The sequence below is a fragment of the Mustela erminea genome, chromosome 10 (genome assembly GCF_009829155.1).
Source record: "Mustela erminea isolate mMusErm1 chromosome 10, mMusErm1.Pri, whole genome shotgun sequence".
Taxonomy (NCBI): Eukaryota; Metazoa; Chordata; class Mammalia; order Carnivora; family Mustelidae; genus Mustela; species Mustela erminea.
Window position 1 is genome coordinate 34,063,252 of NC_045623.1, and position 20,306 is coordinate 34,083,557.

Here is a 20,306-nt window from a genome sequence, read left to right on the forward strand (position 1 = left end):
CCTACCTGGAGAGTACATCCGAACACACCGATCATCAGCATAGCCACCGAAAGGTAGTCGGTAAACACGTCCCACCATGGTTTCAGCACCCGGAAGGCAGGCTGCTGCTCAGAGAACTGCCGGAACTCTGTCACCGGAATCATGGTTCTGAGAAAGGAGAGGTTGTGGGTTAGTTCATCTTCGTGCAACACACTGCACTGACAGCCTTGGAGATGCCGCTTCAACCGTGAGAAACAGTCTGCATCTGTCCAGGAGTTGTGATGGTGTCTGAGTGTTTTATTAAGCCAACAAACAAACCACCGGTAGCGTGGTTTCCTCATGGAAAAGGCAAGTCCTTTAGTGACTATTATCCCATAAGTGGGTTCCCTTTGGCTGCATGTGGATTGGAGAGACCATGGCCAGGGAAGAGCATTATTTCCTGGACTCTCCCTCCCCCTAAACAAAAAGGGAAGGCGCTAGAGGGAAAAGAGCCCCACCTTTGAAATGTTTCTGTTATTTACCTTACCATCCTGGGTTGCTGATTAAACTCGTACGTGCAATCTCAGCACTGGTTTGTGTTATTTACTGATCTCTCCTTGTAAAAGAAAAGCGCTTGCTCCCTGGGAAGGCTAAGCACTTTGCCACATGGTCCTTGTCATGTAAGAGGGAAGATCTCCCTGGTGGTGGTTGCTGTAGGGCGAGGGGATACTTTGGAAAGGACTTCATTTTTTCTTGCCTCCCATTTTTGTCCCTGTGCTTTTGACTTCTTTTCTCTATTTTCTGTATTCTCATCTTTCACCTTGAACCTCAAATTCATCCTGATTTTCTCCTATGCGAAATCAGTTGCTCCCAGAAATATCTATCTCTAGCGAAATAACAGAAGATAAAAGAATTAGAGCACCTGAGGCTCTGGGGGAGAAGGGGAAAGACGCCCATCCTCTTCTAGTCTGTGTTGTACTTTCTCACGGCTCAGCCACACTGCCTTTACTGTGATCCGGGACTCGAAGTTTATCATCCTGCTACTGTGAGAAGGAATGTTCTTTTCTTATGGTAACAAATAAGGGTAGCCAATGAGAGACAAAAAGAACATTTCTCTCCTGTTTGGCTCCTTTGGAACCAATAATCTAGCTCTCTGCATCTGTCCTTGTTACTCAGTCCTCATTAAAGGCAAGGGCAAGGCTACATTGGCAACCGATTTCCCAAGCTTTGCTTGTGTTTTGGATCTTTCCTTCCTGAATACTGAATTAACAGCTATACAGCAAACAGTCCCAAGCCAAGTCAAGCCAAGCCTCTTGGAGTTCATAGGTGGTTTATCTTTGGAAACTACTGTTACCCATTCTGTTTTGTTGCTTTAGCTGACTTCCTTAAGCAGAGATACATCTTCTTTTTGGATTTGTGCCTTAACACAAGGTTGAAAATTTCAACTGCCCAGTGCCACTCTCACCTTCAACCTACCAGCTTGACATCTGTGTAGCATCTGATTTGACTTTTTTTTTTTTTTAAGATTTTATTTATTCATTTGACAGACAGAGATCACAGGTAGGCAGAGAGGCAGACAGAGAGAGATAGGGGGAAGCAGGCTCCCTGCTGAGCAGAGAGCCAGATGCAGGGCTCGATCCTAGTACCCTGGGATCATGACCTGAGCTGAAGGCAGAGGCTTTAACCCACTGAGCCACCCAGGCACTCCTCGACTTTTTTTTTTTTAATGATTTTCTCATTTTATCGAAACCCAACTTGCCTGTTACTAACACTAGACTGCAAGCTTCTTGAAGGGAGATCCTATAAATCAAGCATGTGTATTCTCAAAACATATGTTGCCGGCAAGCCGCACAAGCTAAATAAAGAACTTTGCCCGATTCCTCGAGTCTTTGACATTTCAGACTAGTCCAGGGTTTGATATCCCGACACTTTATGACCTCTTTGCTTCTCAGTGAATCATTACAACCTCACTGCCCCAAATGTTTCCTAGTCCTGAAGGTTTCAAGGGCAGTCACAGAGGCTCTCACTCATCTTAGCTTCTGAGTTCTGCTTCAGAAGCTGCTGTCTTATTTTATTTTTCTTTCCCATCACTTACCACAGTACCTGGCAAACAGGAGGAGGCCCTAAACCAGTATTGTTGAATACGTGAATTCCGATGCTTGTGCGTGGAGCAGTGCTCTTCCAAATCAGTTCTGGGGTGAGCCGATCTAGCCGCTGTGGCAACGCTAACAAGGACGGCACTGGTGCTCTGGTCTACGTTCTCAGATGGATTTTTTGGTTGTTTCTTCACAGTAAGTGCCTGTATACTTAGGGGGACCTGGGCTTATCTTGTCATTATTTTCCATATTAAGAGACTAATGCCTGTGAAGGCAACTTGGCCAAGGACTCAAAGAAACTCGCTTATTTTGGGTGCCCAGGGTTTGCTTTTTTAATGAGGGCTGCAGATAGAGAAAAGAACAGTAAGCCTCTACCTCAAAGCTTCTCGAAGTGTGGTTCATGTTTTAGTGGCCTAAACCCTTCAGGGAGTCCACACAGTTAAAACTATTTAATGTTAAGTTTTGTTTTTGCTTTTGTTTTCGTTTTTGCCTCTTTTAAATCGTGGTGCAAAAGCAATGGTGGGTAAGGCACCTTAGCATGAATCAAGGTAGAGATTTCAGACTATACTGTGGTGATTGTATTCTTCATTGGCATATACTTACAACTTTGAAAAAAATACCAGTTTCATTTAATGTCCTTATTGACCTAATAAAAATTATTTTAATAACTCACAACCCATGACTACATGTTGTATTAATGCACTATATGATGGAGAAGAATACATAAAGCATTTCTCCTGCATTCCACAGTACGATGGTTGTCTCAAAGAAAAGTCCTTATTTGAATTGAAAGCTGAATTAGCTACTTTATCATAGTACGCCACTTTTATTTGAATAAAATAACTGGTTTTTCAGACTTTAGTATGTCTGCAGATAATTTATCGAAATGAATAAAGTGAGGCTAATACTTCAAGAAAAGCCACTGATACTATTTGCTGCCTGAAATGAAATTCAAACTTCCAGTGGTGATTAGACAAACTAAGGATTCTAAGAAACTTAAGTATTATGCACTGCCTCCTAATACTGGCACAGCCTAATTAAGATGGGTCGTTAGAAAGAAAATATAACACATGGTCAACAGCACATGAAAAAATGTTCCACATCACTCGGCATCAGGGAAAAACAAATCAAAACCACAGTGAGGTTCCACCTCATACTAGTCAGAATGGCTAAAATTAACAAGTCAGGAAACAACAGGTGTTGGTGAGGATGCGGAGAAGGGGAACCCTCCTACACTGTTGGTGGGAATGCAAGCTGGGGCAGCCACTCTGGAAAACAGCACGGAGGTTCCTCAAAAAGTAGAAAATAGAGCTACCCTATGACCCAGCAGTTGCACTACTGGGTATTTACCCAAAGATACAAATGTAGTGATCGGAAGGGGCACCTGCATCCCAGTTTTTATAAACAGCAATGTCCAAAATAGTCAAACTATGGAAAGAGCCCAGACTTCCAACAACAGATGAATGGATAAAGAACATGCAGGGTGTGTATGTGTGTGTGTGTGTGTGTGTGTGTGTGTGTGTGTGTGTGTGTGTGTGTATATAAAACAGGATATTACTCAGCCATCAAAAATTATAAAAAAAAAAAAAAAAAAAAAAAAGAGGCGCCTGGATGGCTCAGTGGGTTAAAGCCTCTGCCTTCGGCTCGGGTCATGATCCCAGGGTCCTGGGATCAAGCCCCGCGTTGGGCTCTCTGCCCGGTGGCGAGCCTGCTTCCCTACCTCTCTCTCTGCCTGCCTCTCTGCCTACTTGTGATCTCTGTCTGTCAAATAAATACATAAAATCTTAAAAAAAAAAAAAAAAAGAAATCTTGCCATTTGCAAAGTTGTGGATGGAACTAGAGGGTATTATGCTGAGCGAAATAAATCCATCAGAGAAAGACAATTATCACAGGATCTCACTCAGATGTGGAATTTAAGAAACAAAACAGAGGAGCATAGCGTAAGGGAGGGAAAAATAAAACAAGGTGAGATCAGAGAGGGAGACAAACCATAAGAGACTCTTAATCTCAGGAAACAATCTGAGGGCTGCTGGGGGGTGTTGGGGGAGGGATGGGGTGGCTGGCTGATGGACATTATGGAGGGCATGTGATGTAGTAAGCACCAGGTGTTATATGCAAATGGTGCATCACTGACTTCACCTCTGAAACTAATATACTGTATGTTAATTAACTGAATTTAAGTAATTTTTTTTAAAAGGTGGGTTATTAGAGAAATAGCTGGTCAAAATGTCACAGCCTTTTAGTGTTCGAGTCCCCAACACACTTCACCTCTTTTGGGTAAGTGTATGTATATGGTCATGCTTATGTACATACATGTGTGCACATATATACTACATATGAATGTATGTAGACAGATGTATAATACATAGATGCACATAGACTTTATAATTTTAACATATCATAATCTCACTCAAAGGTGATATCCAGCACAGCAATAATCCTTGGGATTATTTCTGATGCAAAAAAAGGGTAGGAAAAAAGAAGTTGATTAAAAAGTTCCAATAATTAAAGACAGGACAGATGGACCTTATGCTCACTGGTTGAAAAAAAATTTTTTCTATTCTTTCACGAATGTCAGCATCTCTGATGACACACATGTGTAACCCGGACTACACTTGATTTCTCTTTCATTATTATTTTAGCTTCCAATTGATTTGTTACCATTTCAAGAGTTAGTGTTTCAAGCTGAAGGAGTCATTTCTGAAAATAAACTGCTTGGGTTTAAATGGTTTTTTTCCCCCTAAGCATCAATCAGCATAATTTTATTTCTTTTTATTTTTTTTCTATTTCAGAAATGTAAATGATTATCTCTATATTTCTTCCAACGTGGATTTCCAACATATTATGTAAGAGTTTAGTTTAGCTAATTAAGTAATGTCTTTGGAAATACAGCTTTCAATTCAGTCATGAGATTCTGGTGTCTTAATTAAAATTATATAATTTTTACATTATGTTAAATATCTGCCCCATGTCCCTTTGGAGAAATCCAAGTGCATTTCCTTATTAAAAATATTTATTTCCAAAAGTCCTTTTAATGGCTCTACAAAATTTACTTCTCCAGAAGATCATATCATATAATCCTTTGGTAAAGAGTATTGGTAAGGTTAGTTGCAAACCTAGAGTTTCTTATTTCTTTCATTTATTTGACTCTTCCTGAACAATCCGTCTTCTTCCCTCTCAGGAGAATCTTCGTATCATCTTCTCCAGAATTAATTAAACAGAACAAATTCTGCTCTATTAATCCTTAACTTTAAGACTATGAAACTTATTCTACTTTGATTCAAGCCTGATTGCTAACATTGTTCAATGCCTACTGGCAGGTACGGCCAGCACTTGCTTTGTTCCACATTTTCCTGGCAGCTGGAAAGTGGCATCAGCTTTAGACAGTACAGCCATATACCACTCAAAGGAACAAGAGCCAATTCCAAATGAAAACAGGTATTAAAAATGAATGTAAGCACATAGAATATGAATTCTACAGAAAAGAAATCCACATACATTGTTCATCTATGTTACTAAATCAAATGGCCAATTCTCAGTCCTCTCCTGTTCACTCTATCAGGATATCAGCAGAAAGGCGTAATTTGACCATTCTTTATTTCACTCTCAGGATGCCACAGCCTTTAGGTTTTCCTCCTCTTTCCTTGGTTGCCCATTCTTTAACTCCTTTGCTGTTTCCTCCTCTTCTTCCTGACCTCTGACTCTGGAGTGCTCAGTGCTCAGTCTTTGGTCCTCTTCTCTTCCCAAAGTCATTCATCATCTGGTGATTGCATCTAGTCACATTGCTTTAAAGAGGATCCTTACCAAACACAAATTTATCTCTTCATCCAGAGTCATGGACCCAACTGTCTACTTGACATCTCCCTGTGGATATCCACCAGACACATTAAATGCAAACCCACTCCAGTTCTATCCCCTTATTCCTACCTCCTCCGAACTCCAAAAAGTCTTGTTTCTCTTGTAACTCTCTTATCTCAGTTGATAGAACTCCCTTTCCAGTTGCTTATGCTAAAAACCTTGGGGTCATCCTTGACTGTTCTTTGTCTCTTACATCACACATCCAATCTGCCAAAATATATTGTGTTCCTTAATTTTTTGTCTGTCTCCTGCAAGAATGTAACTTTTATGAACTTATATTCACGAAATGTAGGTACTTTTCAATTCTACTTTGTACATTGATGTATCCCAATTACCCAGAAGATAATGCTTGACATACAGGAGACACTCAATATTTGCTGAATAAATTAGTGGATATGTAGTCATTTTAATGAGGAACATGGGTGCAGTTGACATTAGCTTTAGACATGATCATTATAAAGGCAAAGCGTGTCTCTGAGTAATGTCATAGGAGGAAGATTCCAGTGCAGGGCCAGAACATCAGCTGGTGTCCCGATGCCCGTGTGGAGAAGGAGTGCAAGTGAGGAAGAACACAGAGATACCATGATTTATTTAGGGGTTCTTTCCAGCTGTACCCAAAGGCTCCATAAATCCAAACAAAGTCATCAGGATATGCTCAAAACATCAATTACAAAAATAAAACAAACTGCTTTTCTTCTGGCAGTGCAACGATGGAGATAAAAAACAGGATAAAATGCCAAATTTTCCAGTTCCTAAAATGATAACTTTCTCTCTTGGGAGAACATGACTTTAGACTGTGTTTTACTCTGTAGTTGTGGTACACATGACAAAATAGCTCTAGAAAAGAAGATCATAATTCTACAGTTCTATATGCCATTAAAAGAAAACCATAAACGAGTTATAAAATTTTAGAACCCGAATGGCACTTCAGAGATGACTCGTCAAGAACTCTCCTTTTATGAGTGAAGAACTTGACCGGAGAGATTAGGTGACTTGCCCAAGGAACACAGCCAGTGGTGAGCCATAACTTCTAACCAAATCTCACCCTTTATAGCTCTTAGTGAATACTGCATCAAGATGATTCAAATGTAAAGAGTTTTAAATATCCTAAGAAACAAAGAGTTTAAGCAGAATTTCTTCTGCATTCAGTTTTTCTTTTCATATCCCTATTTGATGGTATGAAATTTTAAAAAGCTATTATTAGTACATTTAAATGATTCTTGAGCTCTCCTGGCCTTACAGTCCCCAAAAGCAAGAATTTGACTAAGGCAGAGTGAGGAGAGGCAAGTGAAAGTTGCAAGCCAATGGATACATCTGTGTTATTATCTCCTTGCATATTTCCATGACGCCATATGTTAAATTAATGTTCCAGTCACATCATTTGGAAAATATTCAAATTGAATTTCACCTGTTTTTCTGAGAGTGGTAGTCGTGGTGGGAAGCAAAAATTACTCCTACTTAGCAGTTCTCTTTCTTAAAAAAAAGATAAACCTCTTCCTCATTATACATTTCACATACCTAAAGAAAAATCCCTTTCATAATTCTTCTTCAGGTCCTACATTTCAAGGACTTGACTTTACATGGTGGTTCCACAGTTATCTCTATTGTAGTCAGAAGCTTTTGAATCCACTAAAAATTTATATATGATGATCCACAGCTGAACTTTTTTTCTCTCAAGCATGGGTCATGTACTTGCTATAGAATCAGGAGAGTATAAGCTAGGTCAGGTATTGAGCTAGGTGCTAGAGGAATGGAAGTGCGCAAAACAGAAGACAAGGTGCCTGTCCTCACCCCCGTGTTAAAGAAATTCCTATGAAAGCAGGAATTATAATTGGTCTGCTTTGTAAATGTGACTGATTAGTATTTCCTATGCCAATGTTGCATTTTAAAAGGTTATTTTTATTTCGCTGAAGATAGGATTTAAATCTTGTTTATCTCTGTGTCTTCTAGAAAACAATACAATGCCTTAGAATGGACCTCGATTCACATTTGTTAAATCAAAGTAGGCCTCCATATACACACACACTCACACACAGATACGCACACCCATTGGAGCATTTTGTAGTAAGGACCAAGCTCTTGTTTCTGTTATTATCCTCTGTTATAAAGTATAGAGTGACTATTACCATATAGCTTCACACTGTAAATAATGATTATTCAAAGAGCATGCACTACTGGAGACAGGGAGAAGAAGAAGAGAGTCAGGAATAATTTATAATTTCAAAGTTAAGGATCACTGAAATTTTAATGCACAATGTTCTGTCATGAATGCTAAAGGGGATTTGTGGATCAATAATGACTTCTGAGGTCCAGCGTGTACCCAATGGCCAACTTCTGTAACTCCCTTATCAGAACATTGCTCTATTAAGAAACAAGAGACAGAAAACAGATCCATACGCAACAGTCTTATGATAATAATGGTTTGGAACAATGCGCTTCTAAATCTTGCTGAGATCTTAAAAGAAGGCTTTGCTTTCTTTAGAATTTTCGTCAAAGAGCTTCAGTTCCATCTGTATGACACTAGTTACTATTTAATGTTTATGGTGTACATGTCCAGTAAATGTGAATTCACAAATTTTTTCTAAAATGAGGCTACATTGTGATCTAATAGTCTTAAAAAGTGATCATAAAGGATTATCATCAAATGTTACTTACTGCCTTCCCCTGTCATTGCAAATTTATGGAAATTCTCTCCGAGAAAATATGGCTTTGGCTCTCAGACATCCCACTGGCCTTCCTGGTCGCCTCTTCGTTTCCTGCTGTTTCTCTTTCCTTTAAAGCAGGAACAGTCTTGCAGGAGGCACTGTGTATGCACACACCTCCACCCTTTCCCTAAGGGGATTCGAAAGCCTTGAAAAGATTGTGTGTTTCCCTTCCAACCCTTGATATCATTTAAATATGATTGAGATTTCAGTTCATCTTATCAGTCTTGACTTCTAAAACCCAAGTCTAGGGTTCATTTGAGTAGATGCGTAATGACTGCTTTGAAGACTATCTCTTCCTTTAATGGACAAAGAGAAACATTAATCGCCAGTTTTGCCTGCCTGAGCAAAGAAAACATAGCAGTCCTAAGTGGCAGATGCACGGTGAGCATTCTGAGTGGGCCAGAAAATGCAGACAAAAGAAGCCTGGCCAAGAGGTCAGTCCACCTGGGAGTCTGCTTCCTTTCTGACAGGACAGCCAGCAGAGGAGGGTAGGGAGACACAGAGACCCCGTCCTTCAGAACATCAACACTGAAAGTTCTTACTCATTTTTTAGATTTTTGGAGTTTAAAATGGTCTGAAGCCTTTGGTTTCATATTGTTAGCTCAAGGGCCTACCACGCTCCATTGTTTAAGTTGAATTCCTAATGAGTCTGGGGGGCGGTAGTTGTCTCATCTGTTCCAGTAGGCAGTTTGCCATGTTTTATAAATACTTTTGACAACCATGGATAGACTGATACCTAAAAAAACAGAGTCAACCAAAAATGTGACAGGCAGCTAAAGTAACTCATTACTAAGAACTTTCCCGCTAAGCTGTTTTTGTTTTGTTTTGTTTTGTTTTTTAAGTCTGGTAAGATTTAAAAAATTCTAGCTATGTTCAATATAACAACTAGGAAACAAAGTCACACTACTCAGGAAACCAGAGATTGGCATTTAAAGTGAGAGACTGGAAGACTCACAGATTTATAGCATAACCTTTTGATTGCCCTTTTTATTAAACTCTTTACAGGGAGCTACACTGAAGGTTTGGTAATAGCAGAAAAACATTAACTGCTAAATAATCCTCTTTGGAGCTTTTCAAAAAGGTTGTTTTCAAGAAATCAGCTCTTGGTTTGTCTTTCCTGTTGGACGTGCTCAGTAAAATCCCTGATCAAAGGAAGTCCAGGTCCTCCAGGCCCCAGGAAGACAGGACTCTTTGTAAGAAAATTAACAACCACCATATTTGGCTGTCAGAATATTAAAATGGATGTGGATGCACCTAAAAACTAGAATATTAGTTTTTGTTCATCCAACTAATAAATATTTAATGCAAGGCTTCTCGCCTACAGGAAAAATATTTGTTGGGTTTGGCTCTAAATTTAACATATTGATTTAATGGCCCATCTTCTCTGAGTTAGATATTATATGAGTTCCCTCCTCTCTTATTTTCTCACAGCAAAGCTAAATGAATTCTAACATGATGATATCTGATACTCCTAGAGGCTTGCGTTCTAGAAGCTGGGAATTAACAGTTTCTTTGGACGAAGGTTCTAGGAGAATATGGTCAAAGGCTCCTTGCCTCTCAGACCTAGAATGTGCCAAAAATCTAAATGAAAGAAAAACTTGGAAGATATGAATCAACTAGTTAAAGTACATCTGTTTCTGAAGATAATAGATTCTTTTGTGTTAAAAAAAACACAAAAACAAAAAAACTACTCTCCTCCCCAAAAGAAATAGTGAAAGGAGGTGATACACATGACGTGACTGCAAAGGTCAAGTGATCTGTGTGGCTCTTGAAAAGTCACTATGAGGGAGATTGAAGCCATAGTAGCAGGGCCTTGTGGTTCATCCTAGGACTGAAATAAATGTCCTTGCAATCCCCACCCCCTACCCCCTTGCTCTGCAGATTCCTATGCAGCCTGCAGACCTTGGCTCTACCACCACTTGCCCAGGCAAAACATCCCTAATCTCCCCAGCAAGGTCCAACCCAGCCCGCAGGCTGGGCAGCACCCTGGACTCCCAAGGTGGCCCCTCTGTCACAGACCCCATAGTCCACTCATTTGTGTGGCTCTTGGATGAATGCTGCTCTCCATTCTGTTCCCATTACCTAAGTTTTTGGCATGTAACAGGTGCTTGACATATATTTGTCGAATAAATGAATAATTAAAATAGAGCTACAAGACCATTTAAGAGTGAAATCTCAGGCTTATTCATTGAAATACTTTGTCAGCAAAATGAAAATAGAGGAAAAAACATAGAACCCATCAGTTAACATGGAATAAGACCCAAAGTAGCGCCATCTTTATAGATAAACTGTATCATATTATGAAATTGTTTACTTGCAGTTGCTATTATTAGTAAGAAAGATGGCTTAGGGCCAGTGGAGTCCCTTCCTGAGAAAACTATCTCAAAGACATGGAGGACTCTGCTAAATATATATATTTTTAAATGGTTGAAAGACCTAGAAAACAAGATACTGAAGCTCTGTAATCTATCAACTTGCATGGTGCTTTTTGGTATCTAAAGCTATTTTGATCCACAACTTCATCAGTAGGATGAAAAAGTAGGCTAGAGAGGCTTGAAAGGAGCACAACTAGTTCAGTAGTTGTTAAACTGGGAGGGTTTTTTTTTTAAGATTTTTATTTATTTGTTGGAGAGAGGGAGAGCACAAACAGGGGAGTGAGGCAGAGGCAGAGGGAGAAGCAGTCTACCCATTGAGCAGGGACCCCATTGTGGGACTCCATCCCAGGACCCTGGGATCATGACCTGAGCTGAAGGCAGAGGCATAACTAACTAAGCCACCCAGGCATCCCAGATTGGGAGGTTTTATTTATTAATCAAAATACTGAAAAATGTAAAATTGTGTAGAAAGGTCACAGGAATTTATCTAAAACCTTAGATTTAGTTGGAAAAAGTAAGGAAGAAACAAACAAACAAATCCCTAACTTTTTAAAGTCAAACGTTTCAAAGCTAAGAGACTCTGGAAGTTCTGAAGTAAAATGGGATTTAGGAATGTGTGGATGATCTTTTGAGTGGCTCAGGTCCAAGGGAAAAATCAAGGTTTACAGAACAACAACTGTGGGGATTTGTTTGTTTTTATTTGTTCTGTAATGTTTGATTCTATTTTCAGATGACCCATGTTAATAGACTAATGTTTTAAGGACCAAAAAAATATCTCTCTAGACATAAATTTAAAGTGTTCTGGCAAAACCAAAATAAATATCCACTTAACAAAGAACCAGATATTGATGGAAAGATAGGACGGTTCATTTCTACTCCATGTCCTTAGATACAAAGAGTCCATGTTGGGATTCTTGTGGGAAAGAAGTTGGATTTGGGAAGATGAGGTGGAGAAAGCCATGCCATCATGATTCACCCTTGCTCTCTGCCCTCTGGAAGCTGAGAAAGGGATAAATTATCTTTGGAGATACTGACTTCAGGAGCATAGTTTCTCAAGGATAGACACAGTGTCTTTAAGAGCTTTGTATCCCTAGCACCTACCACAGCACCTGGCAGCTTTATTCATTCATTCCCCCCCACCCCAAAGATTTACTTAATTTTGGTGCAGGGCAGAGAGAAGGGGAGCAGGCAGAGGGAAAGCGAGAGAGAATCTCAAATAGACTCCCTGCTAAGAGTGGAGCCCAAAGCAGGGATTGATCCCAGAACCCCACGATCATGACCTGAGCCAAAATCAAGAGTTGGACACTTAACCGACTGAGCCATCCAGGTGCCCCTTATTCCTTCTTCCTATAAGCCCTAGAGTAGCTTAAACTGCCAGGTATTGAGCTCACCCATGTGGATATACCAGTGAGTAAGCCAGAAATAACACCTGTCCATATGAACCTTACATTATGATGGAGAGACAGTAAAAAATGACAACCATCTACTCACAGTTGTGATAGGTATGATGAAGTAGAAGTTTAGGACACTGACACATACTGAGATACCTGAGCTACTGGAGGCTCAAGAAGTGATGTCTGCATAGGAACAGAGGTAGGAATAGTTATGTAGGTAAAGCTGGAAGCCAGGACCAGGAGAACATTCCAGGCAAAATGAAAAGTCTGTAATATGATGACTCTTTTTTTCCCCTTTAAGATGTATCATTTTGCCCTCCATCACTCTGCCATAACTCTTTCATTTCTGTGTACTTTGAATAAGGTTAGATCTGATATTTTCTATCTCTGGAGACATAGGGTAGCCCAAGCTGGTCCAGATTGTGAGACAAAGAGGGCAACAAGTTACACATTCTTAGACGGAAATGCCAAAGGCACCAAGACTCACCAAGAGTCTTTTTCTAGTTTTCTAAAAATTTATGCAAAGCAACCTTTTTGTAGAAGTATGGAGACCTTATCAGCTTCAGCTTGTACTTTGTTGGTGAACTTCCTTCTAAAACACATGAGCTAACCTCCACCGGATCTCCGGAATTATCCCCCACATAGTGCCTTCACTCTCTTGTTAATTGGCTAAAGATGCCCCAAAGTTCTGGGTGGGGAGGCCACGTTTGGTACTGAATTCACAAAATGCTCACCACAAACAGTGAACATTGTTCGGAATCTCAGCAGATCAGTCACGTCCAGGAAGGGGCTGTTCAGTAACTTCCTGGGACTGAACACAGGTGGTTTATTATTATTATTTTTAAATTTTCTCCTTTTCTTAATTCCTTTGAAAATATTCCTCTTCCTTCCTTTACTTTCTCCCCCCTTCCTTCCATCTTTCCTCCTCCTCTCCCTCTTTCAACATTTGTTATCCAACTACTGTATGTCAAGAACTGGGGATAAAAGATAAATAAGAAGCTATAGTCAAAGAAGTGGGCCACAGATCTGTTAAACTTTTCTCTTTGCTCCTCAGTTTTTTGCATAAATTCAAACTCAAAAGGTTTATGAGCCAGACCAGCACTGGGAAAGATGCACACCAGCTAGCCATTTAACTTCTGCAGGGATAGTGTGCCAAGAGACGTGCCACAGAAGGACAGAGATATAAAGCCAAACAGAAGATTGCCCTGGTATGAAGGAAAAACGAAAGCAGAAGTGAACAGAGGCCTTAACGTTTCACAATTTGAACTTAGAATAGAGTGGGACAGATTTTTTTATGAATCCCTTGCTACACAAACTCTTGCAACTTGCTATTCAAAACCCAAGACCCAAATAAATTTGGATAATGAAAAATAATATTTGTTCCATATTTTTATGTCTTTTTAAAAAGATTTATTTATTTTGGAGAGAGCACGTGCACGTGTGCATAAGAGTAGGGGTAGAGGGGGAGGGAGATAAGCAGATTCCTCGCTGAGTGGGGAGCCTTGATGCAGGGCTTGAGCCCAGGGCCTCGAGATCATGACCTCAAGTGAAATCAAGAGTCAGATACTCAACTGACTCAGCCACATAGACACCTCATCATGTCTTTTTTAGATCAAGGTATAACTGACATATAATACTGTATTACTGTAGGTATATACTATGATTTGATATATGTGTATATATTGTTAAATGATTACTCAGGTCAGTTTAGTTAATATACACCAGCCACCCATAGTTAAAACTTTTCTCTTATGATGAGGACTTTTAAGATGGATTCTTTTAGCAAGTTTCAAATATATAATACAGTATTGTTAACTATAGTTTCCATGCTGTACATTACATCCTCAAGACTTACTTATTTTGTAACTGGAAGTTCATTTCTTTTGATCCCCTTCTCCCATTTTGCCTATCCTTGCCTCTGGTAACCACCTGTCTCTACAAATTTTGTTTTTTATTTTTTAAGATTTCTCATTTAAGTGAGATCACATAGTACTTGTCTTTCTCTGTCTTCCTAATTTCACATTACATTATGCCCTCAAGGTCCATGCATGTTCATAAATGGCAGAATTTTCTTCTTTTTATGGCTGAATAATATTCTACTGTCCATAAATACACACACCACATTTGCTTTATGCACTGGCCCATCGATAGATGCTTAGGTTCTTTCCATGTTTTAACTATTGTAAACAATGCTGCAATGCACATGGGGGGTACTGCTATCTCTTCAAGTTAGTTTTTTTTGTTTGTTTGTTTCTTTCAGATAAATGCCCAGAAGTGGAACTGCTGGATTATACAGTAGTTCTATTTTAATTTTTTCTGGAACCTCGTACTGTTTTCTCATACTGTTTTCATTGATGTCTACACTAATTTACATTTCTACCAATAGTGTACAAGGGTTCCCTTTTCTCTACATCTTCCCAACACTTGTTATTTCTTGTTGTTTTGATAGTAACTATTCTAACAAGTAAGTGGTTGATAGATAACAGGAGGTGATATCTCATTGTGGTTTTGGTTTGCATTTCCCTGATGTTGAGCACTCTTCATATACTTGTTGCCCATTTGTATGTTTTCTTTGGAAAAAGAACTATTCAGATCCTCTGCCCATTTTTAATAGAACTGCTTTTTTCCCCACCTATTGAATTATATGAGTTCTTCACATATTTTGGATATTAACCCCTTATCAGAAATATGATTTGCAAGTATTTTCTCCTATTCCCTAGGTTGTCTTTTCATTTCATCTATGGTTTCCTTTCCCACATAAAAGCTTTTTAGTTTGACGTAGTCTCCACTTGTTTATTTTTACTTTTGGTGTCAAATAAAAAAAAAAATCATTGCCAAGACTGATGTCAAGGAACATATCCCCTATGTTTCTTCTAAGAGTTTTATGGCTTTAGCCTTACATTCAAGTCTTTAATCCATTTTGAGTTTACTTTTTTGTGGGGTATAAGGTAGTGGTCCAGTTTCATTCTTTTGCAGGTAACTGTACAGTTTTCCCAACACCATTTCTTGAAGAGTCTATCTTTTCCCCATTGTCTATTCACCCATTCTTTCTTTCTTTCTTTTTTTTTTTTTTAAAGATTATTTATTTATTTATTTGACAGAGAGAGATCCCAAGTAGGCAGAGAGGCAGGCAGAGAGAGGAGAGGAGGAAGCAGGCTCCCCGCTGAGCAGAGAGCCCGATGCGGGACTCGATCCCAGGACCCTGAGATCATGACCTGAGCCCAAGGCAGCGGCTTAACCCACTGAGCCACCCAGGCGCCCACCCATTATTTCTTAATCTGGCATTTATTTCTTCCTCTGCTGAGAAGGTCCATAGCCCTTTTCAAATCCTCAGTAGGATTTGTAATCCCCCCATATACTTAACTCCTATACTAACACTACCTCAGCCATTGTGGCTACAGAAAAGCAGAAAACATCTGTGTAAAGAAAGTAGCAGTGGGAATTAAACTAGAAAAGAAGTAAGAACATGAATGAGTCAGCATGAGGGTATAACAGCTTTAAAGGCATCAACTTCAAAGAGAAAACGAAATTATTTGGGTTGCCCTAGTAACACCAAGATAAAATGTGGAAGTGAAAATGCAAGATTTAACATTAAGAAAACCTCCTTTAGCACTAAGGTTTCTCACTCATGGAATGAGCTTTACCATGGCAACAGGCAAAAAACATGTAAACAGATTAAAGAAAGAGAATATCCAAGGGAGTAGAACCATAGTAATAAGGACTAAGCTAATCTAATAAACATTCTGTACCTTTCTTTTAACTCCCTGAATTAAACGGGGGGAAGGCAAAGGGTCTACAGGGATCAGATGAGACTTTCTTCAGTAATGTGTGATCTTAAATGACTTTAGAAGTTCAGCTTTATGTATTATTTCCAACGCACTCCTTTTTCCCCGAATGGCATGGCACCTCCACACCTTCTAGGGTGCTGGCTTTAGGAAAAGACAAAAGAAAGAAACAAACGTAAGGAATAGGTTACATTTTCCAAACCCAAGCTCTGCATTTTGGGAGGTGATATGTCCCTAGTGATGAAGGCAAGAATAGACAGTCACTATTAACGTAGCACAAGGGTTTTAACATATTCTTCTAGAATTACAGTGATGGGGGGCACAGCACGCAAGTCAAAGCACCTGAGTGTGAATCTTGGTTCTGCCTGCTTGTGAGATGGGTGACCATGAGCAGGTTTTACTTAATCTGTTTCTTCTTTAAAATGGAGAAAAGGATAGAATCTTTCTTCACTACTGGGAGATCTGTAGCAAACACTAATTGCAATACTATAGCACTCAACATGACAGCTACTAATACTATCGATAAAGCTGGCAATCAAATTTGGTAAGTGTGATAGGGTGTTTACTAGCAAGAATAAGAGCTCCTTGGTGTTTGGAGCCTTCAGTTCTCTGGGGTATCACACTCCAGAGCAATTCTTTAAAAAACAGAAGAAACAAACTTTGAATCATTGTTGTTAGATGGAAAAGGAAAAGCATAATAGTAATGACTATTTAATATTATTGTGTCTCCTAACTGCCAGGCGTTAAGCACGCTTTCTGTGGGGCTTCCACATTAAACCCATGAGGTAGTATTATCTTTGCTCTACAGAAGAGGAAGTGTGCAAAGAGAGATTAAATAATTTCTCCAAAGTTTCAAAGACTGTTAATGGCATAGCAAAGCTTCTCACTTGGGTCTGTCAAATTCCAATGCCCAAGCTCATTGCAGTTCATTAGAGAAATTATTTCAGTCTCTAACAACTTCCTTTACGGGAAATTCAGCCTTGTCATCCATGGGCAACAACACCTATTTGAGGAGTTAGCTATCTGAGGACTGAATTCAGGGCAATCATATTTGCAATTTGCTCACTCTAGTCTAAATTCTGGCACTGAGAAATAAATCCAATCTGAGGGAAGATCTTCTTAAAGGTTATAAAGGGCTCAGCTTCTCTCTGGAAAGGAGGAACTGGTATGAGACTTATTATTCTATCATAAATAGCTAGAAAAACAGAATTTTACCAGAGGAACAGAGAGTCCTTAATATTATACTTTTGGTTATACCTATTTTTCATTTGATACTAAACCCTTGGTTGGAGAAGGCCATGCTCAAATTTTATACTGTTCCAATATCTTTTTGGGGGATTCCCCATGTGATTTCCAGGAACTCAGAGTAGCAAAACAGCAAGAACCTTCTGTACTGAAAACTTGAATACTGGGAAATGTATACCAAATTAAAATAGAAGGACAGCGACTACTTACTTCCTTTTCATTGTTCTTTTTCAAATTAATTTGGCCAACACACTTAACTATTAACCATCTCTTGCCCCTAGAAAATTACCAGAATTTCCCTTCCCTGATGCCCCAGCAAAGTGTTTTGCTTTAGTACAGATATGCCCACAAAGGGCACTGGTTTTTCTACAAAATGGTTCTAATGTTCACCGTCTTTTTAAAATTATGACTCTGCATTTTGGGCTTCCCCATACAGGTCCACAAAGTTTCCAGAGGCACGGAATAGAAATATATTTCAGTTGGGGGTGACTGGGTGGTGCAGTCGGTTGAAAGTCCAACTCTTGGTTTGGGCTTAGGTTCGTGATCGAGCCCAGTGTAGGGTTCCCCACTCAGTGTGGAGCTGGCTTAAGACTCTGTCTCTCTCACCCCCCCTTCCACGTCTCCCCTCCCTGGCTCTCTCTCAAATAAATAAACTTTACAAAAATACTTAAGGTGAATTTCATGTGAATACTCTCATGGGTACCTAAAGTCTCCTTCCAATCCCTGGGGCTATAGCCTTAGTTGTGCCAGCTAATTTTTGATGTTAAGATATATCCAAATATAGTGGACCACTCTGAAGTTGTAGCTCTTTTAGGGACACATCTGGCTTATGACATAGCTTCACATCAACTGAGTTCCAGGGCGCACATTCCCTTAGCTTCAGTTTTCTTCACACCATCAAAGAGTGCCCTGCAGATCCTTCCATTACTGCTAAGCTTTCTGCTTTATCTCACTTGCTTTGTCCCAGCTCTCCAAGTTTCCACCTTTTCCAGTTTTCCCCAATATAAGTAATTCTGATCAACCTGATGTAAGAGATGTGGGGTTTCAGAGAGGGAGATGACACCAAGATTTTTGACTTGCAAAAGAGAAAGGATAGGATTGCCATCTGCTAAGAGGAGAGGGATGCCTCAGCAAGAGCGGGTTTGGGGACGGAGTGATAAGCTTGGTTAGAGACCTGTTAAGTATGAGCCACCTATCAGGGGCTCCACTCACAACTGGATACAGTAGGCTGGAGCTAGGAAGATCTGGGCAGGAGATACAAATGTGGGAGTCATCATCCTACAGGAAGTAGGTAAAGCTATGGGGCAGGATGAAGTCACTTAGGAAGTGCATAGTGAGAGGAAAGCTGTCTAAGGACTTCCTGTAGCAAGGAGCATTTTCCCACCAGATGCGGGACTGAGTCACTCTCATTTCCTTAGGTTTCTGTGCAAATGTCGTATTATCTGATGCCTTCTCTGGTCATGCTATTTTATTTTATTTTAAGATTTATTTGAGAGAGTGAAAGAGAGAGAGAGAGCACAAGTGAGTGCAAGTGGGATGGGCAGAGAGAGAATCTCAAGCAGACTCCCCGCTGAACACAGAGCTGCATGTGGGGCTGGATTCCATGACCCTGAGATCATGACCTGAGCTGAAATCAAGAGATATGCGCTTAACCAGCTGAGCCACCCAGGTGCCTCTCTGGTCACCCTATTTAAAATATGAATACTAACTTGCTAGGACCAGTAGCGCACCAGTCCAGCATTCCCTTTTTCATTCTAAGTGACTTTTCTCAACAGCATTATCTTTGACAGATGCCCTACATATGCACTCCCTTGTTTACTTGTGTTGTCTGTCTCCTGAGTTATAAGCTCAGTTGTACAAGAAACGGGAACTTTATTTTGTTTATTCCTATCGCCCAGTGTGCAAAACAGTGCCTGGCACATAGAAAGTACTCAATAAATAGTTGTGGAATGAAAGACAAACATATACTTATTTTGAAATTCTCCCAGTGGTTAAAAATGTGTAACAGATATATTTCTGGGAATACCAGGATTTAGAATCAAGTGCGCTTAGTTTTGGGGAGGAGAACCACCAGATGGCTTACAACACACTGCATTTCTCATGCAAACTGCACTCCACATAGAGGCAAAGGGGATGCAAAGAATGCATCCAAAGCCCCCTGAGAGATTTATGAAGAGGCTGAAAAGGAGACTTTTTTTTTTTTTTTTTTTTTTTGTGGTCTTGTTCAAGGAGTTGGGAGAAGGAAGATGAGAGTGTTCTCAGCCTGGTTTATTCTGAACCCGAGGTTCCTTTATAAAAATATTAGTAGGATTATGTTCTTTCCTCTATTCCCATGGCCTGCCTAAGCTACCTTCCAGGGTGCTACCACGGAATCAGGTAAAGGCCACAAGAAAGGAAGAACAGGTGTTTACTAGGCAACAGCAATGCAACAGTGATCACTGATTATTTGTGTCAATATAGTCTGCCGGCAACAGAGCAGTAATGCCCGAGAGCAGAAAAAGGTGAGAAGTTAAGGTGGATCAGAAGTAGAACAAATCAGCAATACTGCTGCTCTTTAAAAAAAACAACAGGATACGGAATTGGGGGTATTCAAGAGCCAGAAAGTTAATCTTTTCCTATAACTGCAATGATTTGGGTCTGTTACTAGAGTTTGAGACTCTTTTAAGAGGAATGTGGAAAAACATCAGACACTTACTTAAGAGCAACAAATTCTACAAATTCTATCCAGATCCAACTGTTTCTGACTCATCTCTGTTGCTGTTATCCTGGTTCAAGCCATCATTATCTCTCAACTAGATTATTGCTATTAGAACAGATCTCCCTGCTTCTACCACTGACCCATGCAGATTAAGTCTCAACAGAGCAGCCAGATGATTGTATTAAAATATTG

At 39.8% G+C, this 20,306-nt stretch overlaps 1 protein-coding gene across 2 annotated transcripts in view; it reads right to left on the reverse strand.

Moving 5' to 3' along the window:
* LRRC8C (leucine rich repeat containing 8 VRAC subunit C) overlaps positions 1-20,306 on the reverse strand; it is an 81,566-nt gene that overhangs the window by 35,519 nt on the left and 25,741 nt on the right. For both annotated transcript variants that reach the window (XM_032361345.1, XM_032361346.1), the window contains one exon: positions 6-147. In XM_032361345.1, the coding sequence (XP_032217236.1) occupies positions 6-143 (138 nt within the window). In that variant the 5' untranslated portion in view covers positions 144-147. The remainder of the gene's footprint in view (positions 1-5; positions 148-20,306) is intronic.